Genomic DNA, 24494 nt, shown 5'->3' with positions numbered 1-24494 from the left:
CTTATTTTGTGTTTTTCGGGTTTCTTTTGTACCGTCTTCCTATTGGCGAACATTTTTTCATAGTCTATGATGCTCTTTCTCTGTTTGTTATTGAAGATACTAGGTGATCTTTTATCCTTCTTTTGGGCTGGTGTAGAAGGTAGTGATAAGTTTTCATTGGTGAGAATTGCATTGGTGTCGGCTCTGTTGCGTGAATGTTTGCTTGGATTCTAACGGTTCCATCTTCAAGATAATTTGAAAAATTGTCCCCCAAAATTTTGGATGGTATTAGAGCGGAAAAAGAAAGAGAGCAGTAGAAATGTAGTTTATGAAGTAAAGGGATTTTATTTTCCACTATCTCTCATATAAAGGTACAACAGCAGATTTGCGAGGATAAAAAGAACTATACATACCACAATATGACAGAAACAAAAAATGAGAAATCAAGCCAAGCAAAATTACAGAAGAGAAAAGAATTGTACTGGGAAGAAAGAGAGGAGGAACAGTTTTCTGCTCATCTCCATATGTATTTGACCATATTGCTATACAGTCAACAATCCTATGAGTAAAAAGCTCAAAAATTCTACTTCGAAACAAGATGCTTTTTCTCATCTCCTCTGGAAGTTCAGGAACTTGATGCCGTAGGCAAAGATGAAGAAGAAGCCCAAGACCCAACCGATATGGGCCAAAGCCACGGGCACGAGGAAGTCGTAATCGAATCCCAGGCTTGCCTTCAGGAATTCATCTATTGGTTGTTCCCCTCCATCTGTTGCTAGAGGTTCCTTCTTGTCGCCGACCTGGGATGCGAAAATGCCGTAGATGGTCCAAGCGACGGGCGAGCACCAGTAGTACCACCTCCACCACACAGGGATCAGCTGCAATAATAGAGCATTTTTAGCATTTATATGACATGTTCACAAAAGAAGCTGATGCTCTCAATGAGAAATGAATGAATATTAGAATTAGGACCAAGGTAAGGTGACTTACAGGTCTGGGAATGAGGAAGCCCGAAAACAAGTTCCAGAAGTTGAGGAAGAACGACATTGTGATGGCAGCAATCTGGTGGCCGGGAGTGAGCGCGACAACCATCATGCCGTACATCGAGAAGTAGGTATAGCACATGAATATGAAGTAGTAGAAGTACAAGACCTTGCTGAGCTTCCACTCGAAACCGATCATCGAGTAGAGCATGAGGGAATAAACAACTGTCTGAACCGCCACATAGATTGTTTCAATAGCCACCTGATACACAAAGCACACCAATCAACGACAGAACAAGAAAATACGATTGTAATGAAATGAATGAGATTCTAATTATTCGAAATGGACAAAAAGGATCATACCTGAGCAAATGCATAAGGCAACTCCGAATACATCCCAGCTGCTCGTTCACGGTAGAAGACGGTTCTTTCGATTGCCACCACAGATTGGACTGCTGAAGCATTAGTGGCTCCAAGGAAGAGAACAGCAGCATAGGTGGCACCGAGTAGATTGATTAAATCTTGTTGTTTATATCTATCAGGATAAAAGGAACAGAAACATCATGTGAGCAAACACTTCAAGGAAATAGCAGCGGCTCGACCTTCGCAAAAAGAAAATGATCTTTCGAATGCAATAGTTTGTGCTTACATTTTGTCTCCTTTGTTCCAGAAAATTAAGCCAAACATAAGACCAATGACGACCGTCATGAAGAAACGAATGGCGTTAAACCGGGAGTTCCTCCAGTAGGACCAGTTCTGTTTGCAGAAGCAAGCATGGCATTGAGTTCGGAAGCCCTGGGAGTATTGGGTGGGGAAGTAAAGGTCTTTTGAACCGGCCTGTGGAGTATCCAGCTCTTTGATGAGCTCCTGGTTTCTCCTGAAAAAAAAAAAAAGGGGAAATGAGGTGCCGAGTTCAGTGCACATTCATGATTGGAATTTGAAGAAATTACAAGGAGTGCGCGTCTCTCACCTATAGAGGTCAGAATTGGCATAGATTTCTGCAAAGTCTACGTCCAGTTGAGCTTCGACTGAAGTAGCAGTGACATCCAACATCCATGTTGCAGGATTGTAGCCTTCTCTGATCTTGGGGACACCGGGAAGAGCCTGCAATTGGTTTTCAGACATTAAACTCTATTCAGTCAAACCACACAGCCTCATTGGTAGGTGTAGTCAAGGATTTTTCAGTCATGCGGATTTCTTAATTGAAGTTATAAGATAAGCACCTCAAAATATTCGACGAGCTTGTGAGACCGTTCACCAAGAGGCCCTGCATAAATGACTTGCCCTCCTCTTTTCATCAGAAGAAGCTGCAAGAAGAACACACATCCTCAGCTCAGGGATATCTTGAAGAGAATCCCGAAAAAACGTGAAAGGAACACGGAGTTCAATTAACCTAACCGTACCTCATCAAAAGCCTCAAAAATGTCTATACTCGGTTGGTGAATCGTGCACACAACAGTACGCCCAGTATCCACGGTGTTTCTCACGGTACGCATGACAATTGCAGCTGCTCTGGCATCGAGACCTGATGTGGGCTCATCCATGAAAATAATCGAGGGATTAGCAACCAACTCGACGGCTATTGTGAGCCTCTTCCTCTGCTCCGTCGAGAGTCCGTCAACACCTGGAAGCCCAACTAGAGCATTCCTCAAGGGATGAAGCTCAACTAAATCCATGACTTCCTCAACAAACATCTGCAAAACCAATAAAACTCGCGTTTAGTCAAAATTTCCACCAGGTCCATTTACTTGCTTGATGGAGATGTTAATGAAGAAGATAGTATCGTAGTTACGTGCCTTCCTGGTTTCATTATTTACGTCTTTAGCAAGACGAAGCCAAGCTGAGTATAAGAGAGACTCGTAAACGGTGACGTATGGCGAGTGAATGTCATTCTGCTCACAGTAACCGCTCACTCGAGCAAAAGTGGCTTGGTTCTTGGGATAACCGGAAACAGTTATGCTTCCTTCAATGTATCCACCAGTTTTTCTTCCTGCTAAGACATCCATCAGTGTGGTCTTTCCGGCTCCACTGACTCCAACCAATGCTGTCAAAACGCCTGGCCTGAAAGCTCCACTGACATCTCTTAGAAGTTGTAGTCGGCTTTCCTCAACCCCTTGAGTCTTCATTTCCTGAAGCAGATCAAAACAGACATTTATTTCTGAATCTAACGTTGGGTGGAGGTATTTTACAGTTTGCATTCTGATAAATATGTCTCAAACAAATACACGATCAGATCTTCCCTAGCATTTTGCTTTCTGACAAGTCACTCGTTTCTATCTGTAGTTTTATGTGAAATTACGGAAGAACTGTCATTGTGTTAGGGCATGCTTGTGTCATTTCTTCGCTCCACGGAACCTGGGGAGTCTTAAGTTAGGGAGGATTGGACTTACCGCGGGCATATCCACATAGTAATTGACATGGTTGAAGGCAAGTGAAAGGGGCTGGAAAGGCAGAACCATTCCTCTCCTAGCCTGGGTGCTTTCGCTGACAATACTCTCGTTTGCTCGGGCATTTCTTACTTGCATCGGAGTACCTGTCCATAAAATTCCAGTCTTATATAAGCATCTACACATGATACTTTTTGAGGCATCATCCCAGATTTCTCTTTTTCTATAAATCCAGTTGACAGTCCTAACCACAACAAATACATACCTTCTGATCTAGATTGTCTCCTCTTCTCGGAATCATCATCCGCGAGTATTGCTTTATTATCACCAAGAGCTGAGATACAGTCGGAAAGCAATAAATCAGTACGTACTTTTCATTTTACTTTGCAAAAAGAAAACCGGACAAGAGCATCTACTTACGATTTAAGAATGTCAATGCAGCAGTGAAGAGAATGTTGAAAATAATGGAGAACGAGAAAAGTGCTATGACACTGATCCAATACCAGCTCTCGGTCCTGTAAAGACCTCTTTGTGCTAGAAGGTACTTTCCAACTGTGGGTTCAGAGGAGTTGGGGGGCAAAGGCTGCGACATCAAAAGAAGTTAGTTTAGATGTATCCTGAAATATTAACATCTTCAGAAGACTTTTGAAATTCCATCGTATCCTAAGCCTTGTAGAGAACTTACCGTGCTCCATCTCTCGGACAGGAACTCATTGATAGCAATGGCATTTTGCCCATACATCATGGGAGAAACATAGTAACCCCAGATCATCCCTTTTGAAATGTCATCTGTCCACCATCGGGCACATTAATTTTTAGAAGCTTATCACCAAAAACAATCCATAGGTGTGAAACATGAGGTATCCAAATGCCGTTATGAGCAATTGTTTAGAACGACAGTGCCAAGTGCCAAAAAAAAAAAAACATTTCTAACCTTTCGCGACAATGAAGCCGCCAAGGATGAATACCAGCAGCAATGTGAAGGTCCCAAGTGTGTTGGCGACGACTTGTGTTCTTCCCACAGCCGCTATGAAACGGAAGAGAGAGAGAGCCACCTGATTCACTCCAAAGAAAGCCAACAGTTGCTTGAAAAACCTGCACAAGTAGAAATCACCGAGATTTGTCAGCAAAGACTTACCAGAGATTATTTTCGTCGCACTAGTGTTAGTAGCTTATAAACCAAAACAGGAAGGGCCAACTTATGAGAGAGCAGAAAAAATGGTCATACCTAGCAGGAGACGGGGCGAACCCAATGGTGTAGTAAGTGAGGATGATCCAAATTCCAGATTCAACCAGTGATACGGGAATTCTGAGCACCCAAATGGGCAACGCGAAAGCCCAGGCAGGGTAAAACAAGAAATCTCTCTGCTTGAAGAACACCGGAAGCCTGAACACCGTCATCGCGAGCTCAGTCATCCCATTAAACATGACATTCAGAAGACTGTAAAATAGAGCTCCCCAAAATTTTGCCCCGTCATTTATTGCGCCGGTCTTCATTTCTGTTCTGAGGAACACGGTGAACGCAATGAAGGCCATGATCGTGATCTGAGTGGTCTTGAAGATATACACGAAAGAGCTGCGCTTCATCAGCAGCCATTCCCTGGCAAAGCAAGCTTTGAAGAGCTCCCTGTTAGAAATTCCATACTTGTCCTTCACCAGAGCAGCAGGGTGTGCCCTGGTTTTGTCATAAGGGACTCTAAGCTCTTCCAGAAGCCGCTGACCGACATGGAAGCTATTGAAAGCCCTCACGAATTCAGGCACCGAGATGTATCTATAAGGTTGGTCCTTCCTGTACCAGTATTGCTCTTGGTCGTTCTTGGAAGTCACTTCCTGCAGAAAATCAGCAACCCCCTTTCTTTCCGGGCATTTGAAGCCCACAAACTCGAAGAACTCAAGAACGCTCTCTCGCGGCCCTTGGTAGACGATCTGGCCCTCCGAGAGCAAGATTATGTCGTCGAAGAGATCGTAAGTCTCGGGAGCTGGCTGCAAGAGGGAGATGACCATGGTCACATCCATGATATGGACCATCTGCCTCATGAACTTCACAATCTGAAAAGTCGTGGAACTATCCAGCCCCGTCGATATCTCGTCCATGAAAAACGCTTTCGCCGGTCCGACCAACATCTCACCTGTGGTGACACGTTTCTTTTGTCCACCAGAGATACCCCTCCTCATGTCGTCTCCAACCATGATATCAGCGCAAATATCCAATCCAAGGATCTGCCACAAACATTAGAGATTTAGCCTACCACACAAGCTCATACAATGAAACGTCAAATTTGAAGCAGGATTGAATGGACAAATTTCTGCAAACCAACCTTGAGGACATAGTCGGCCATCAAACTGGTTTCTTGGCCAGTAATGGCAGTGGCCTTCATGAAAGCATCAATTTCGGGGTCCGGCTTGATCCCTGCCTCTCGCTCTCTTCTTGACAGCTCAGCCAACATCTCATACCTAGTTCCGACTCCCAAGCAACGGCCCGAAAAGTCTAGCGTCTCCCGGACCGTCATCTCACCGTGGTGAAGATCATGCTGGCTAATGTAAGCACAGGTCCTTTGAGGAACGAATTCTTTGAATTCATGGCCGCAGTAGGTGATTTTTCCAGTTATCTGTATCGTTGTAACAGAACAAATTAATTCACGCTAAGAACTAGAGAACCTGAAGACAGTAAGCAAGTAAATGCATCCAGATAGGTCAAATGCGTCACTAACCCTGAGATCATCATCAGGCTTTCCGGCAAGTGCTTGTAGCAGTGTTGTTTTTCCAGAGCCAGGAGGTCCAAGAAGCAAGGTCAACCTGAAAATGAATATTTTCATGTTTATAAGCTTCCAAATTAAGCGCGTAGAACTGCACTTGTTTATGGAAGCAGAAAGACTAGGATCTTCAAGTTGAGGATCCATGAATTCACCTTGACGGTTGGATTATGCCACTGACATCTTGAAGTATCTTTACCACTCTCTTCTTCGATGGGGAGAGTCCGATCATACCAATAACTCCCTGTTGACATAAATATTGTTATTGAGGATGCATAGAAAATATGAAATTCACTTCGTCTAATGAACCAGACCCTGCCGTCACCCTGAAGACATGAAAAGAAACAAACAGATTGATTTATCGATCTTTGTGCTTCAACATTTGAACCGCTCTTAGGTTGTGTTGGCTCTTCGCTACCTCTTTCAGCTTCCCATAACATCAGCTTTCCTTTTTTCTACTTACTTAAGCAATAAAGACGCATCATTTCACTAAAAGGCCCTCTTATTGCCTGCATATTCGCAATCAAATTTATATCTTCCGTCATCTCATGCCTCCCGAACCTGCCTACTCGATATAGTCAAAGGCGGTATCGCAACCACATATGAGAAACTCACAAGAACTTGTTCCTCCTGAAGTCTTTAAGACAATCGAAAGCCAGACGTAACCAAAGACCTCTACCCGATCTAGTCACCTAAGCAATCTTACCTGACTCACTACAACCCTTTTGAATATGCCACTGATACTTCACTAAACAACACTCCAGATCAACTGAACATGAAAAAGAAACATCAGAGAAAGTAAACAATTCTCATGAAAACCAACCTCAATAGCATTCAAGGTAGAGTTGAGCAGAGTTGGGAGTGCCCTTGTCCCCACATAAGCATCCCCTTCAATGCACAGGTTCTGGAACCTCACTTCGATCTTCGGGATCTCGATACCGACCCGGTCAGTCCTGTTCCGCAGCCTCGTCAGGAACTTCTCGTTGTCCTCCTCCACCACTTTGAGTATGCTCTCCATCAGGACCTTCTTGTCTTGCGCCCCAAGGTTCGCCACGTCCACCTCGTCGTGCACCACCCTCCCGTTGCTCCGCACCTGGGTGAGCATCCCCCTCCGCATCCGGTCGTAGGTCGGCAACCGCTCGATGGCGGCCCACCGGAGCTCCTCCTCGTCGTCCGCCACCTGCCGGACGCTCCGCTGGAACACGTCCGGCGCGTTCCATATCTCCCTCACGCTCGCGGACCGCCAACTGCCGCGGCTGCTCCTGCTCGTCTGCCGCATGAGGTCGTCCCCGGCCAATGCCGACGCCATTGTCAAACCCGCCTCAGTCTCTCCGGATCACACGTGAAACCCGTATCGAATTACTCCTCGGTGAAGTCCTCGGACCAGAGTCCGAGCGAGAACTTGAAGAACGAGAATCGAACTCCCAAAGAACGAATCTATACGCACATGGTGAAGCAGAAGCACGCTTTTTTTCTCTTCTGTGTGCGTGCGCTTATGAGAGAACTTGGAGGATACAGAGAGGATGAGAAAGAGAGAGAGATATTTTGAAGAGGTGGGTTCTGGAGGAGCTTTATATATAGAGAGAGTTAAAGAAGAAGAAGAAGAGGAAGAAGAAGAAGATCAATCCCGTGCAGGAAGAACAAGGATGCGGATGTGTGTGTGTATGTGTATGTGTGTGCGTGTTTGGTCGTCGGTCAAAATGAGACAACGAGAAGTTCCCGCGGCTTTGAGCTTAACTTGCGAGAGGCGTTGAAGATTCAACTCCCCCCCGGATCCGGTGTCTCGCGCTTCACTCGCGCCCGTTCCAGAAGGAAATCTCCTGGCCGTCGGATTCGGGGGCGACGAGGGTTGACGTGCCGGGGGAGAGGCCCGATCCTGCGGACCATATCGAGCGAGCGCACCGTATCTTACTGTGAGCGCGGAATCGTTGCTTTCGGGTAATATCTTAATGGGATATGGGAGAACGCCGGGCGGGTCCCAGTGCTGTATTTCGCTGACCCGAAATTTAGATGCTTCGGTTCGAGGACAAAAGAGAGCGTCGCTCGCACGCGCGATGGAGCGCGTGGGGATGGCGGGGTTGTGGGGGGTACTGGACAACAGTGAATTTAATGGGCGAGTGGGACCGGGATGACCGGGAGTCCCGGTGGGGCCTACCGTGGTGTCCCGCCGCACCTGATCCGATGACCACTTGACAACTGCACTAGTTGCCGCCTTGGACCCTTAAAAGAGCCTTAATAATGCGCAGGTTAATTTCCCCTTATCCGAGTTCGATTCCCACCGTTCACAGGAAATTAGGAACGAGGACGTTTAATTTCACGCGAAGGTTTTGACTTTTACGATCTGCAAAAATGCTAATATGAGAATGAATTGAAAATTAGAGTAGGACAGATCAAAAAAAAAAATTCTCCTAACGCTTCGTTGTCAAAATTTTGATTTTATTATCTCCCTTTTTCAAAACTATTGGTGAGGCTCGTGGTCCAAGATTTCCGCCTTGACCTTGACAATAGAGGGAAATTCCCCCCCATGATTCAATCTCTCTTTTTTTATTTTAATCTTTTGCACCAAAGACCCTAATCATTTCCAATAGAATTGGAGCAACGAATTCCAAATATATTATTTTTTAACTTCACTTATAGATGTTCTTATAAGTTTGAATGCTTGAAAACTCGGCTATGCTTCACCTTTGGTAACATTCTCGTGTCACGGTGATCTTCTCGTCCCGTCACGAATAAAAATAATCAATCAAGAGACAAGGGATCACTGGAGCAATGCCCGGAGACGGTGTCTTCTCGTGATTTTGAATCTTAACGAGCTCGGCCGACCTGTTGAGTTGAAAATTGGAGCAATGTGTACGCAGGATCGTGTCTACTCGGAATCGTGGCTACTCTTATGCACGGTCATCATGGGTTTAGCTAAAAGAATGGGTGCGCGGAGATTAAACTTGAAGGCGGGTTTTTTTCACAGTTAAAATGAAATTAGAGGGAAACAACCACGTAGTGAAAATGAAAGTATATATCAAGGAAGGTTCTTCGTGTTATCCATTCGAAAAGCTTCAAAATACTTGAAAGTTGAAAAGTCCACAATTGTCAACATCAATACCCAAGACTAAAATAATATCTAGACGCGCTCAAAAGTCTCCAGCGTACGTGACTTAGACAAAAACGGACCAACAGCAGATGGAAAACGACCGTCCTCTAAGGTAAAATTCGTTGACAGAAGAAATTGCGAATCACGAGGGAAGGTGCGAAACGACTTTTCCCCGGCCGTTTCACATACAATACAGAGTTAATAGTACCGAAAACTCCTAACCGGTACATTCGCATCACATGTACCCCGAACTAATGTTCATGTCACAGATACCACATATACCTCCAACCAACTTCAAAGCCGATGCGTCCGTGCATGACACATTCACCCGCGAAAAATCCCGGATTCATCACAATTTGAGACAGTTTTGGGTCAACGTGGCACGGGGACACGGTATGAATATGCACAAATAGTGTTTGAATAAAATGAGGAAAAGAGGAGTGAACACGCCAGCCGGTGGTGCGGGGGCTTCGACTTTCAACGCTTTCTAGAAGAGCTCTGCCTGCGAAAACCGCACGTTCTCGGGCGGCAGGAGCGTTTCCATCGGGGGAAAGTTTGACCGTTAAATCAGTGATTTGCGGGGGATCAGGATTATTGCTTCTTCAAGTGGTTAAGAACATTCACCCCCAGTACGTTAAAAACGTCATTAAATTAGCGAGAGGAAAAATATCTGTCGAAGTGCCATGCATGCATGCAAGCATGCAGAGGCGGCGGCTATAACCGTGAACATCGTCCCACTTGATGAGCAGGATGATGCTGCTGATATGGACGTGAATCGCTGTTTTCATTTATGGCCTCTTCTTTTTTCTTTGTTTCTTTTGGGACTAATCAGTATGTTATGTCCCCGTCCGTCTAGTTGCGGAGCAATCAATGATTGTGCCCCAGAATTACAAGTAGGGTATATCTATAGAGAAAAGAAGATATTTCGATTTTCAATAGATTGAGGATACAGAACATGACAAAGGTGGCGTGTTGACACCCAAAAAATGACCGGCTTTTGGTTTACGATCGATGAGCGACAGACTTAGTCAGTAATTGTGGAGTTTGGCGAGCAACAGGACTCACAAGTGAGAAGAATCGTCGACAACTTGAAGGGCACGGACAATTTGCCAAGGAAGTCATCGGCAGCAGGATCGACGCAAAAACGTAGTCGCTGGGTAGTTATGTTTTTTGCCGCTGTGTTAGACTTTTTTGTAACTTCTTGTTAATGAGCATTATTGTGACTTCTTACGAAGATCGACCGCAAATAGGATTTGAATGTTATTTGTTGTGAAGATGGGATTGAGAAGTTACCTTTTCAAATTCCAATTATCACTTGTAACTGTACTGTAGGCTATCAAATGGTACATTATACTCTTTGTAAAAAAATCCACAACCATCAACAAAACTATGTATATTTCAGTTTATCAATTTATCTTTTCGAATTCCTGCATTTACTTTCATATAAATCAATTAGTTCGAGGTCTTCATTATGCACTCTACTTCCTGTCCGATTTGCCACGAAACCCGATTCAAATAAAAAACCGAAGATCAACATTTGGTGAAAAGGCATTTCGTCGCGTGGAGTTATTCCCAGCGAAGTGCAGTAGATTGAAATTACGAAATTTCTTTAATTGAATGTTCGACAAGTGTATCGAGACACTCGACCACAAAAAATTCTTACAATTTACATGTGAAGGGGAAATGAACCTTAAAAGGGTCACGCAGAAATGCGGATACGACACTTTTTAAATATCTACATTGAGAAATATTGTTATTTTCGACGTATTATTAATATAAAATAGATAATGACCTGCCAAATCATCATAGGGACGTGATGTGCAGGAGAGAGGGAGAGCTACGAGTGGATAATCTCGAATAATTTGAAGACTTATTGAATTTTCCTTGCTTGTCAAGGGAGAGAAGGAACAAATAGTGTAGAAATAAGGTTTTTTTTCTTCTTTTTTTTCGAAAAAAAAAAACAACTAACTATTAAGAGAGAGAAAATTCATGGTGTCCACGATCCATGGTAGTTTTATAAGTGTCAAGTTGAGTCAAATCAATGACCTTCTGGTGAATCTGCAGGGCGAGTGTACTTTAGCTCCTATCACTAGAATAGAAAGCACGAGGTACCATTTCATGGGCCTAAGTTAACCATCCTTATTCCTACTTCTATGACCAAAGTAGATATTATCCTAGTGTGGGAAAATCACTTAATCAAACTCAATTTTATTATACATATATCAATATAGTTATAAACTTTTTGATTTTATCAATTTAGCCATAAACACTTGCGCTAGTTACGATGTCATCACTTCAGCCAGTTTCGCCGAAAATCGCCAACGTGAGCGGCTTTTACGCTACGTGATACAACGCCACGTCTGCGATTTTCCAGTGAAAATTGGATAAAAACGACTATATTGAAATTTTAAGCAAAAATTTACGACTAAATCGGTAAAAACGAAAAGTTTAGAACCGAATCGACGTCCGTACAATGGACTTAAGGTTGATTGGACAATTTCCCTTACACATTTTAAGTTGTAATAAATCTCACCTCTCTGGAAAAAAAAAAAACCTCTCACCTCTTCTAATGAACATGTTTGTTCACTTTTTTTTTGTTGCTAAATAACATGTTTGTTCACTTGTTACCATAATAATGCATATTCGAGGCACGATAAAATTTTGCGGGCCCCACGTGATCGAACAATTCCTCGCCTTTTGAACCCACGATTGTCGGGGGCGAGATCCTTTCGTTGATTTGATTAGAGGGAGGGAGGTGCCCCTATTATTAAGAAATGGCGGACGCCGAGCTGGCCAAAAACAGGACAATTAGACAGGCAGTCCAACATGGTTTAGCATCACTCCCCCATGAAAAAGAAAAGACCACGTTCATTTAACATCGTGGAGCACGTGCGTCAAATGGGTTCTTTTTTTTGTAATTTGCCATGGTCATAATATTATAATATTCTCGGTTTTTTCTTCTTTTAAGCATCTTCCAGCCAAGAAGGTTCCTTGCTTCTTTCCGCGAGCCAATCGACCAAACAGGAACATGAACATGACCCACGACGGACGGTCGCATTATTATAATAATATTCGTCCCGACCTTTAAATTATTCCGGACCAGCCCGCCCCGTGCCGGCGGTCCGATCGAGAAGGTCAGGCCGCCGGGCTCGGGCTCGGGCTCGGGCTCGGGCTCCCCTTGCACACCGTCGTCTTCCCATGCTATATGATCACTCATCATCCTTCGCTAATAAAAGAATGTCAAAAATAATACTAATAAAAGGTTAAACTAATTGACCCGAGAGAGGGTCTCGAGAAAATTGATTTGGTCGACTAGGGATTAGCTCGAGTGACGGGGGCACCATAAGGGTCCGACGTATTGAACGGTGAAGATATTTTTCGTTTCGCTGATCAAAAATGAATTTTTTTGGTCGAGTAGGGTCGCGACTTTCCGCATTGAATACAATGTTGTATTAAATGAATTCCCCCAGCCCGCCAGAGAAGACATTAGGTCAAGCTCATTGACCGAGTCAGCATCCCAAAGTAGAACGCTGTTTCGAATCGTATGCGTCGACCGGAGAAAAAATTGGGCCAACGCAAATTCCTCTCTCTTCTTTACGCGATGATTACATTAGAGGCATGATTACATCAAGCTAACGTTCATAGGACGAAAAGTTTATAAAATATCCTGCCAAACATTTCGAATGTATGACCCGACCCGAATTCTCGGGAAATGCCGATGGCGATGTGGAGTAACGTACATGGAAATCCGCCGAGGCGCACGTCATTTCCTAGCGATAAAAAATCGACAACTTACTTGCGGCGGCACCGTTTATTTCGTACCCGGATTGATTTTCGCGATTTCGTTGCTATAGGTGCGTGGCAATCCTCTCCTGTATGCTCGTGCTCCCAAGATCCGTGATGGTAGTTTAGGGATTACGGGAGACTTATTTGCCAGCGTAACAGCTTAGGGACAGGCGATATGGGACGGGATACGAATTTTTGTTTGTTTGTTTGGTCGAAAGACGAGATAGCAGTCAAAAAGGGCGTTTGTTTTCAAGCAATATAAAAGTCAAAAGGAGGGCTGCTGGTGCAATTTTCATTTGGAGAACGGCGAAGCGTTACCCTGCACTTTCAAGAGTCCCAAACCAAGCGGGAGGGGAGAGAATGTCAAATGTGGCGTCCCCTTGGCCTTAGAATATATGTCAATTATTGTGAGCTTTCGCCAATCGCCAACCCTCTGCTTTTGATTTGAAGGCTGTTTTTGGTCCTTTTTCAACTCTGTCCTCTTCTGTTCTGTCTGCTGGCTGCCCTTTTTGTACAATTGAATTGATCTAGATTCTCTTATATCATTTAACCATTTTCAGCAGCCTCGATCGGCGGTACCGCCCTTTTATAAAACATGGCGTTCCATGCGGCAACTTGTGTTGAGTCGCCGCCAGCGGACGGATGTTAACTTGCAACTTGTGCCCCGTGGGTTGCACCCGAGTGAAGGAAGCCGATCGAGACCACGCGACGGCCCCGCCAATCTCATGAATTACGTTACGCCACGGGCTATCACTTCAGTCAGTGGTCCAAACGTCGGGTTGGCTGCACTTGACGGGTGGGGTGAATGAACTCTGGTCGATCCAAATCCCCCTTCTCCTGACCCACCGGGTTGAAAATTAGCTGAAGCACGTTGTTTTGACTGGTTGAGAGGTTGGCATTCGGGAAAGGTTCCGAAATTGGGAAGATCGCCCTTTTGGAGTTGCTTGTGATATTTAATCACTTTACCTATATATGTTGCGCATCAGTTATCTCGAATTGAGTTTTAGAGCTCCATTCGTTGAGATAAGAGGCACTTGGCCCCTCCTAGGCCCGCCTGCGTTGATCCGCGGGCTTAAAAACCCATGCCATGCCCTTTGCCTTTGAAGGCAGGCATAATTGCGCCACCGGTTTGTCAAGTTGGAAGATGCTCCATTCCAATTACAGCAGCCTTTCTCTCTTCTGAATCTGAACCTGAACTATGGTCATCGACATCTAAAAAACTGGCGGGTCAAAAGCATCTCGAGATCAAGTTCAACCCGATGCTTTGGCTTTTGTCGTAGTCGATCCTGGTTTTGACACGAGAAGCATGCTGACTTTGGGGAAAAGTGTCGGAAAAGTCCAAAACCTTTTGCATTTTTGCCAATTTAGTCCTAAACTTTTTTTTGGTGCCAATTCAATAATAAACGTTTTGTCTTTGTGCCAATTCAGTTCTTCTAGCTAATTTTGGCCGGATTTTGCTGATTTGGACGTCGGCCGACCTACGCGGCACATCCGGCGATGACGTGAACAACTTTTAATAATATTTTAATTTTTTTCGAATTTTCTTTTCTTTTCTTTCTTTTTTTTTTTCTTTCCGTTTCTTCTTCCTCCAGCCAGTCGCCAGCCAATGGCGAGGCTCGCCCCGCCGGCCACTGGCAAGGGCGGCGAGGCTTGACCCTCACGGGATGGCCGCGAGGGTGGCCTCACGCTGGGCTGAACGAGGCTCGCCCTCGCCGGCCATGGGGGAGGCTCGACCTCGCCAGATCCAGCAAGGTCGTGCCTCGCGCAGAGCAGCTCGAAGCCGCCCTCATAGCCATCTAGCAAGGGTGAGGCTTGCCCTCTCCGGATCTGGCGAGGGTCAAGCCTCGTCGGCCATGGGTGAGGCCCGAGCTCGCCAGATCAGGCGAGGTCGTGCCTCGCCCAGCCGCTGGCGAGGCTCGCCTTCACCGTCGCTGGTGAGGGCAAGCCTCGCCATTGGCCGGCGACCGGCTGGAGGAAGAAGAAAGGGAAAGAAAAAAATGATTTTTTTTAAAATAAAAAAATTCAAAAAATATTAAAATATTATTAAAAAGTTGTCCACGTCATCGCCGGCGGTGCCACGTAAGCCTACTGGCATCCACGTCAGCAAAATCCGGCCAAAATTAGTCGGAAGGACTGAATTTGCACAAAAATAAAAGGTTTAGGACTGAAATGGCACTAAAAAAAGGTTTAGGACTAAATTGGCACCAATGCAAAAGGTTTATGACTTTTCTGACACTTTTCCCCTGACTTTGCAGTCTAGAAGTTCTACCCCCCCAAACATGTAAAATGTCACATTCCCCGTGAGCAATACAAGTTATTGGACCGCAATCTAAGTCACTCTGCACTGCCTTTGGCTGAAAGGAAAATTTGACATTGACAAAAGTATTTCCATGGAGAGATGGGAGAACGAGGATTAAGCAGAACTTTTCCCAATTGTCTTGTAGAACCGAAAGTCCTTTCGAGAACTCGGCTTTGCTGCATTGTGCGGGGACCGATTTGAATCCTCCGACGAGTCTGCAGCGTGTACCGTGAAAATTTAAAGGTTCTATCACCCAAATCTAAGGAGAGAACTGAGAAGGCAAACACAGACTGCAAAGAGGAGCATGCAATACTACGCATGAGATAAAACACTCAAGTCAGTAGATGCTCAGACAACCACCAAGTCCAAGTATGGACCGGCTATTTGATCTGAGAATAAATTATCCATGCAAACCATATTCAGAAAATGATATTTTCACCAAGCACGAAAAACTTGAAACAACAAAGAGAAGCAAGCAGGGTTTTAATCCTTAGTCAAGAATTGCTTTCATTCGTCAAACCTGCTCGCTTCTCTTCAGCTTTCGGCAAGGCGTAACACGAGGCGGAAAAGTCGCGGGATGGCCAGTAGGACTAGGAGTCCATTTAATTCACTTTGACAAGGAAGTTCTTATGTTCTTTAACTCGGTGAACATTCCGCACATAATAAAGCCCCGAGGGCTACACGAGGATCAAAAAGCCGATTGATAGGCAAGGGCCATTTTTATTTGGGCCTTGGCGACCCAATCAGCAATCTTGTCGGCCTCCCTATTGAAATGGGCCAATTCTAAACGAGAAAAAACGAGCTATCTTCTGCTGGGCTTCACTGAAAAGCGCAGTGGCATACCATCTGCAGCAGTTAAAGGGAAGCCCATATCAGATCTAATTGATATGTTTCCAGTTGGAGAAGTTCATCTGATCGTGGAGAGAGGAATTCTATGGTTTAGCACAAGTGCTTCGGCTTGAGTTGCTGATTTCACCTTCACTGTTCTTGCAAATCCGCCCACCATTCTCCCGCAATGATCACGGCATACGCAGGCTATTGCTCCGTCTGTGGATCTCTCGAGGAAAGAACCATCGCCTTTCACCTTTAAGACTCCCTGTCGCGTGCCGCACACGAAATCTTCTAAACGTTGATATCATATAATGCAGAAGTTACGTGCAAAAATATCAACATATCACGAGGCAAATTACATATTGGCCCCCAAGTTTTGACGATCGTTGCAAATTGTCCCCTCAACGTTTGAACTTTTCCAATTTGCCCCCTAAATTTTAGATATCGGATGCATTGCATCCTCCTCCGGCATCGACTCCGACCAAGTTTTGCTGAGAGCTCTGACCACGTGACAGCATATGACTGATTATGGAAGATAGATTTGTCATATATGATATACATATAAAAGTAGAAGAAGAATTTGAATATCTATTACACGTGGGAGCATGTGATTAGAGTTTCGAAGAGAATTTGACTGGAGTAAACGCCAACTGCACATCGATATATATAGTTCTGAATGAGCAGTCCCTATGTATTTTCTCACGTATCTATCTGCCATATGACTAGTTTACCTCCCATAACTAGTCACGTGCAATCAAGCGATCAGATATATGAGAAAATTTTGGTTGGACCCAACATTAGGAGGCACATTGCCATCAATTTCGAAAGGTCAAGGGGCATATGTTTAAAATTGAGACGTCATGGGTAGACTTTGCCACAGTCCCAAAAACTCGGTGGGCAAAACGCAATTCTCCCGCATTTGATGACAAATTCTTAGAGACGATGTGAAATATACCAGCGGATGGCTTGATGAGATACGACCGATTTAATGCACACGGCATAGCCTCTGCATCATCAATGCACGCACCCCACAACTTCCTCAAAGTGCCGGTACATCTACATCCCACGTTATCTGAGAACGAAATAGCAGTTGCCAGAGAGAACACAGCAACACTAACGAGCGGTGAATCCAAGTCAAGAAACTACGGATATCAAAAGGAATCACATAATTTCAGATGGAATTCATCTTAGCTTCAAAACGACTTCAGAAACCGAGTGAACATCTTCTCAATTTGCTCATTCTGGCCGAGTATTCGTATTTCAGTTGGTAAAATCACGACAGATCAAAAGTTGAGCGACTCAATAGAAAGCGAGTGTGATATCGAGTCGCTATCCCCACAATTTACAGAGGCTTCCCTCTCAGCATTCATTTTCCCTACCAACGATGGAGTTGGCATACAGGGCCGAGGAAGCAAAGAGAACAATCCAGTAAAAACTTACTACGCCAAATCCAGATACGCTGATTTATTGGGCAGAGCTATCCATATGCATTATTACACGGGAGCATAAATGGCTCAAATCCGTTCATCTGGATCCTACTCTCAAGTATTAATACCGGGGCATTGCATTTCGTACGACCCTTACCATAATAGAACCCTGCATGTGTATAAAAGCCTGCATAAACGTGAAGTAAGTCCAGAAACACTTGCATGCCCCAAATGTAATGAACCCAGCTGTATATCCAACCTTAGATTGGGTGATGGGGCCCGCGTGGATCCCAACTCATGAAGCGGTGCATGTTAGCCAGTGCAGGTGAGTTGGGCTCACATGCACTCGGAGCAGACAAGATCTTTTCAAGTAAGTCACCCTTTCCCTTCTTGATGAAAAAGAAAGTAAGCAAGCTAGTATCCGTGTACTGGTCACATATTTCCCTCAAGGTAGAACAAGGATTGTATGATCTAGATCAAGTTCTTACTCAGATTGAAGCAAAATGTTTTGAATCCTAACATTTCACTAAGTAACCAAACCATCGGAAGATCCATTTCGACACCATAGGACAGCTAATGCAAAATACAGTCTATCGATCGAAAAGCCTGAGGGATGCATCAACCTTCATTTGTCCACAATTTCTCTGACATTATGTCGACATAAAGCTACAGGTACCTCCTCTATTGACCTAATGTTAAAATTGAACCATCACTTCAACAAGGCAAGTTGAAGAATGACCTATGGACAGAACTTTGGATCCGCATTCACCAAGATAAGTAAATCCCCTTGAAGCTAATCCAGAGGTTGACCATCATGTCTTGATGCAACAATCTATCTATGACAGCAAACAAGAAAAGACTGGAAAAGGCTAATATCATTAGCTGGAAAAGAGAGTATCATTTAGAACAGATCAAAAGAAGGCTAGAAGACAATATTGTCAGTCCCATCACTGCGGAAAGGAATGAATCTATGCAAATTATTCCAGGACACAATACTTCAAAACAAAACAACCAGGTTTAGGAGATTCGTCCCGTCAAACGACAAACACATACTCCACTTCCAAATAGAAATTGCAGAATCATTCCTTTTTCCCAATCCCATGGGACATGTTATAGATCCCACGACCCTGAACAAAACAAAGATTATGAATTTCAGTACCCCATACACGCAAGGAGCAGAAACACTGACATAGTGAATGAAGGCCAGTGAGAATGAACTTTGGAAAAGAGACTTACGATCAAATACAACGAAGCACCTGCCAGAGCAAGTGGAATTGTCACAGAGGTAATCTTATCAAAAGGTCCCTTCAGATAAGTATGTCTGTGAATGTTCTGAAAATATTTCTGCTTCTCAAGGAGCTTCTCCCGGGGTCTAAAAGGCACCTCTGTCATTCTGCTTCATATTTATATATAAATATATCAAGACCTTAAATTATAGCCCAACAACATAAGAAGGGCGAAAAAAAAAAAAAAAGCACGCTAAGGTCATGCCAAATGCAAAAGCTCTACAACCATGCAACCTCCACCTAAGGAGGGGAGATTAGAAGGGTTGACAAAACTGACGACATTGTTTCACGCTTCTATGACAGCAAGAAGGGAAAGGAGCCCGAATGAGTGTATAAAGACATTGGAGACAACGTTGTGGGGAAAAATCATTTCCATGTAAAAGTCAGCAAGATAGGACCTGCAACCTCCATCTATGGACTAAAAGTTGCAAAATGATCCGATCATTACAGAAGTCAGATTTTGACCATGCATTTACACATCTAACTTGACAGCCGTAGAACATAAACACGGGTACGTGTAGACCAGGCATAAAGCAGCTCCCATTTCCATAGCATCATATAACAAAATATCAACTAAAGGAAGAGACATCCATAGAGGAATGACCACACAACAAAAAATCAAAGCTTTTCACTCTAAGATTCGAATTCTCATCTAACATTAACATTAGCGGTCTTGTCATCTCAAAGTAACAGTTTAATCCACAACCCCTAGTACAACTTGCAGAAAACCACCTCTATACATGGGATTGAGTGACAGTACGCAAGCGAACATCCGCGTGCGTGCAAGAACCCAGAAGCATACCTTCCCAAGACCCCTTAATTTCCCTCCTTCTTCACTGTTAACCGAATTTACGAAATTAGCTTCGACATAATCAAAAGAACTATTTCATCGAGCTCATAGCATCCCATGTGACTATTGCAGCAGCACGCATCTACATGATAAAACTTCCCGCCCGAGCTCATATCATCCCAAATCCATCGAAAATTTCCCACGCAACTCTCTTCTACACATTGAATTAGAACCTCGATCGATCACCGCAAACCCTAAGCAGAAAGGAAACGAAACGCGGCCCCGGCAAGAAAACCGCAGCGGGGGAACAAATCCACCTTAATTCCACCTTATTCAAGCACCCATGTGACAGAACGGCACGCACGAACAACGCAAAGATCCAAATCCAATCAGCCAAAGAGACCCACAAAAGAAAAACTACCGAGACTACCACATCTGACACCGAGAAACCAACGTTGGCAAGACAGCGACAGCGACAACGACCGAATTACCAGGCCAACGCAGGATCTTGACCACCCGACACGATCGAACATATTTTGCCGAAAATCAAGTGAGGATACTCACGTGAAGCTGAGAGGATTCGAGGGTCGAGATGGTCCTGGGGCTTCTTCAGGAAAATGGCAGATGGAGAAGACGATGAACGGAATGAGATGCAGTGGAAGTCAAGCCGTGCGGCATAGGGTAATGGGAGGAGTGCGAAAGGATCCGGACCCGATTGGGCCCTCTCGGGTCGGGCTTAGGTCCAGATGGTGAACAACGAATTTAAAAGGGAAAATGACATACAGAATCCTTGAACTTTGGTCCAATGTGCAATTTGATCCATGAATTTTTAATTTATTCAATATAATCCTTGAGCTTTAGCCTAATGTTCAATGTGATCCCTGAACTTTTAATTTGATCCCTAGACTTTTGGTACATGCTCAATTTTAATTGCACATTGGGCCAAAGTTCAAGAACTGTTTGTGTCATTTTCCCAAAAAAAAAAAAATCGAATCCGTTGCTAGAAACGATACTGCAAATTTGTACGTTTCATTGCTAATTATACTATAGAATATCTCGAAAATGTTTCTTGTGAATATGTTTCTCGACGTAATATCATTTCTATGAACCCTCGATTCGCTTTTTGATGATGTGCCAAATCACGTGATAGTAACTTATCGGATCACTTGGGAATTGGTTTTTTTTTATTGATATTTAGCCTCGTGGTAAATAGGTTAATTATTTTTCATGAGATCACGAGTTCAATTCACGTCGTGAACAAAACTCTAAATGACCCAAGTTGCGTTGCCTAACTGCAGCATATCTCGTGTGGAAAGATTTCCTAAATACTAGTATTGCAATCCAGAGATTTTCGAGGCACAATAGATCGAGGAAGTGACCCAAATGATCCGGTGATCCTTAGAGTTTCTAATGGCTTGGGGTTTCTTGAGTACTCTAGAATATTGTCGAGAGAAATATGGAAAGTGTACACTATTCTAAAGTATTTGTTGACACCTAATTTTTGGCTCATCATTTAGAAATAATTACACAAAAATTAGGGACTAAACTTGAGCCCCCGACAAAAATTTTAAAGTTAAATTGCATAACATTTAGTTTTAAGAACATTTATTAAGTAGCTCCATTTGCATCGAACCGGTGACGGATAGTTCTGAACTTAATTGAGCCCACGTGGATCGGGAAACTCGACCAAGCCCATTCATTATTATGGCCGAATTTTTTTTGCACGCGGGGGAATTTTCAAATATATATACACAGAAGTTCACGATCTTGGCAAGGGCAAAATATAAAACGTGCGGATCTTTATCTTTGGAATGAGCAAAACAGGAAATTGCGATAGGCGTGATACGAAGGAACGATGTTTAAGAAAGCCTATATTTCTAATTCGGTGCACTTGGTCAATAATAGAATAACAAAGTACCCACAATTCATTCTTGACCGAGATGGGCGTTTAGGCACGTGTCCGAAAACATCCTCCTTGATCTGCTGGAGATATCCATAATTCCTTGGGCAGTACTTTTCGGTCGTTTGAGGAAATAAATAAAAGCGAGTGAGATTTGCAAAGCAGTAAAAGGAAGAAAGATCGGCAAGTTCTGTCTCTTTCATTATCTTTATACCTGAAAAAAACATACAAGAAGAGGAAAGTGGGAATCGGTCATCGGGAAGGGATATATTTGAGACTATCTTCAGGCCAAAGCATAATATATTTTGAATATTCTCAAGACGGTCTCTTTCTCTAAAACGCTTAAGCCCTCTCACCTATAAAAGTTGTGTCGTGGCATTAGTCGTTGTTCTGCGCTGAGTTGCTGATCCAACGACGTCTTGCCGTTACTGCACTGAGCAGACGACCGCTCCAGTTTGTTCCTACAATTTCAGCACCAAACTAGCGAACCAAGGTGAATTCTAGCAGGTTCTCAGCGAGTCTGGGCCCGTTTGGTTCAACTTCGGAAATGCTACTTGGGGGAATGCAAATACCTTTAGGTTAAAGTCCCTTGGGGAAATGCAAGTGGCGTTTGATAAAGGTCATTTATAAAGCTACTTTGACCCAAGTAGTGTTTGGTAAATTTTTTTTTGCAAAAGAGCTTTGGGAATTATCTTTTTTATTAAAACAAAAAACATATCCTACCCTTCGCCGGAGCCGGCGAAAGCCTACGGCCAAAGGCGAGCTAGATCTGGCGCCGGCGGCCGTCGCCTGAGGTCGGGCGACCACCGGCGAGCTAGATTTGCTGCCAGCGGTCGTCGCCCAAGGCTAGGGACGGCGAGGGTCGCGCGACCTCGCCGGCACAATCCGGTGTCGGCCACCCTCGCCGGCCTCCCTCGTCGGCCACCTCATGAAGACGATGAACAGTACCAAGAGGGGCAAACTCGGAATAAATCAAAATAAGTGAGGGTAGTTTTGGGACAAAAAATTTGGGTTCAACATTCCAAATTCTAGCATTTGGCCAATGCTAGGCCGAATGCTGAATCAAACGGTTCAGCATTTTGGGAAGGGGCTTCCGAGATCGAAAGCCCATTCCCAAAGCTGAACCAAACGAGGCCTGAAGCTCCTCGGCGTCCTCTCAGTCCCTAATCGCTAGTTCCCACGGTGATAGAAGACAACCCGAGGTTGTCCCGAGGCTCTCGGCAAGGCAAAGATCGTGACTTGTTTTGGCTTTTGGTCAAAGCGGCGGAACTCGTCTCCTATTGCATGGTGAATTGCCTGTGAAGTCTTGAGAAAGAAGCAAAAAGTCGTGATTCTTGGTGGAGATTATTTGGTCAAACTAAAAGACCAATATAATTAATTTACTAGTATCTCCTTTGGCGAGCCGCCACAGTTGTTGTCCAATTAACTGAGTATCACCTCACCGGACACACGAGCTATTCCTTTGAAGTTCAAATTTGGAAAGTTATTTGCGCAATTAGGTAAATATCTTATTTGAGTCAATTTGGATATTTTATTGCTTATTGTGTGCTTATCGTTATTTAACTTTGCATATGCACAATTTCAATTAGGATTTATCTCCTAATTCGCAACGCGATATGATCTTTTAATTTTGTTTATAAGCCTTTGGATGGAATTATTAGTTTGCGCGGTTAGAAAATTTATCTTGATCTTTAAGCCTTAAGATTAGGATATTGATTCTATTTTTGCGGAAATATCAGGTTGATGGGATAACGTTTCTAATTGTTGTTATCTTTGGTGGGTGATGTTTTGTTTATCTTTGATTGCTTACTTTATTGGTAGAAAATGCAAAAAAAAATTACATGTTATATATTTTAGTTTTAAAATAAAAGAAAGCCCCTAAAAATACCTTATTGACTTGGTGTGTTGATTTGATTGCTTTGTTGATTGATTGTTCTTTTAATGATTGCGCACCCGTATGATCACTCCCTACATGTTAGTAATCTAACTTAAAATTAATCCAAGCTACCTGCATAAATGTACCGAAAGGGCATTAGAGTAATCTAGTGTAATTAAGTCCCCGAATTCATTTAATCTCTGGTCCGTAGAAGTAGAGTAATTCGCCCACACTTTACTTGGGCTTCTAATCGACCCACCAAAAATAGATTAGTGACGACTCTTAGATAAAAATCATTTGAATGTTAAGAACTTGAACTAAAAGTTGTGAATTGATATGGACTTGGGAGAGCCCGAGCTAGATTTAAGCTTAGGAATCCATTAGTCGAATCCCTAGGTGGTGCACTCAAGGGAAGGTCGCAACAGTATTCTTGTAATTAATACGGGTAGTTGGTAAATGGGGAAATTGAATCTTTACCGGTAGATCAAGAAGAAATATATAGTTGTAATCATGGGTGCTTGTGTTATTAGGATTCCCTCCACTCGTTTATATCATCTCAGAAGTAATAGAAATTCAAAACTTCTCTCTACGAGTTTCGCTCACCTCGTTTCCCACCTTGAAACTACCCATCACCAATTTTGATTTTATGGAACCGAGAACCGGACCGGTGCTCTTGAAAATCGCCCAGAATCGGCCGGTCCGATCTAATCTAGGCGGTTCTCGATTTGAGTGGTTCCCGTTGCATAGCCCTTGACGCATGACATTTGGTTTATAAAAAAGGCCCTATGCATGACAACCTTAGAAGCTTTCTAAGTTATCATATTTATGCAAGAAGAAAACTACAAGAAAGCAAGCCTACAAATCTAATCACCGAAAGAAGGAAATGTGTGGTAGATTGATGACATTACTGATGATGAACTGAAATCTTAGGATCGTGACTTATTAGTTCACTTGGGATTTGAGATTGAGGAGCCATCGCAAATTAATTTTTTTTACCCAATGAATCTTACTTGCATTTGATTTTAATTTTAAGGGAATGTTTGTTTGAATGAAAGTATTTTTCAAGAATAAGTTTTTTAGATTTCACAAGCTGGTTTGCTAAAAATGATTAG

At 43.6% G+C, this 24494-nt stretch overlaps 2 protein-coding genes across 3 annotated transcripts; both read right to left on the bottom strand.

The window, feature by feature from the left end:
- Positions 1-304: 304 nt before the first annotated feature.
- LOC115675245 (pleiotropic drug resistance protein 2-like) lies at positions 305-7657 on the bottom strand. The gene is made up of 18 exons (XM_030597845.2): positions 6923-7657; positions 6255-6343; positions 6058-6142; positions 5665-5955; positions 4575-5566; positions 4281-4441; positions 4032-4135; positions 3767-3929; positions 3612-3680; positions 3350-3492; positions 2756-3088; positions 2363-2653; positions 2183-2266; positions 1930-2063; positions 1609-1836; positions 1323-1494; positions 967-1221; positions 305-854 (listed from the first exon to the last, which is right to left on the bottom strand). Exons 1-18 carry the CDS (start codon positions 7406-7408, stop codon positions 588-590), a joined length of 4347 nt encoding a protein of 1448 aa, XP_030453705.1. The 5' UTR covers positions 7409-7657; the 3' UTR covers positions 305-587.
- Positions 7658-18387: 10730 nt separating this feature from the next.
- On the bottom strand, positions 18388-20309 carry LOC115677296 (uncharacterized). 2 transcript variants are annotated; one of them, XM_030600426.2, is made up of 3 exons: positions 20171-20309; positions 18767-18923; positions 18388-18657 (listed from the first exon to the last, which is right to left on the bottom strand). In XM_030600426.2, the coding sequence occupies exons 2-3, from the start codon at positions 18920-18922 to the stop codon at positions 18610-18612; spliced, it is 204 nt and encodes a 67-aa protein (XP_030456286.1). In that variant the 5' UTR covers position 18923; positions 20171-20309; the 3' UTR covers positions 18388-18609. The 2 variants fall into 2 exon arrangements, with proteins under 2 accessions (XP_030456286.1, XP_056169422.1); XM_056313447.1 differs by having other exon boundaries at positions 18767-18926; positions 20171-20284.
- Positions 20310-24494: the final 4185 nt, after the last annotated feature.

This window comes from Syzygium oleosum, unplaced genomic scaffold (genome assembly GCF_021117445.2).
Source record: "Syzygium oleosum isolate NSW1041296 unplaced genomic scaffold, Sole_v2.1 Sole_v2.07, whole genome shotgun sequence".
NCBI classification, from domain to species: Eukaryota; Viridiplantae; Streptophyta; class Magnoliopsida; order Myrtales; family Myrtaceae; genus Syzygium; species Syzygium oleosum.
Note: the sequence above shows the minus strand (reverse complement) of the source record. Positions and strands in the feature narration are given on the sequence as shown.

Bases quoted from the DNA above. Each gene is read 5' to 3' on its own strand.
- LOC115677296 (XM_030600426.2), bottom strand. From the start codon at position 18,922: ATGACAGAGGTGCCTTTTAGACCCCGGGAGAAGCTCCTTGAGAAGCAG. The intron at 18,658-18,766 runs GTAAGTCTCTTT...TGTTTTGTTCAG, and splicing joins GTGCTTCGTTGTATTTGATC to GGTCGTGGGATCTATAACAT.
- LOC115675245 (XM_030597845.2), bottom strand. From the start codon at position 7,408: ATGGCGTCGGCATTGGCCGGGGACGACCTCATGCGGCAGACGAGCAGG. The intron at 6,344-6,922 runs GTTGGTTTTCAT...TTATGTCAACAG, and splicing joins CTACCTTGAATGCTATTGAG to GGAGTTATTGGTATGATCGG. The intron at 855-966 runs GTAAGTCACCTT...CTATTATTGCAG, and splicing joins GCTTCCTCATTCCCAGACCT to CTGATCCCTGTGTGGTGGAG.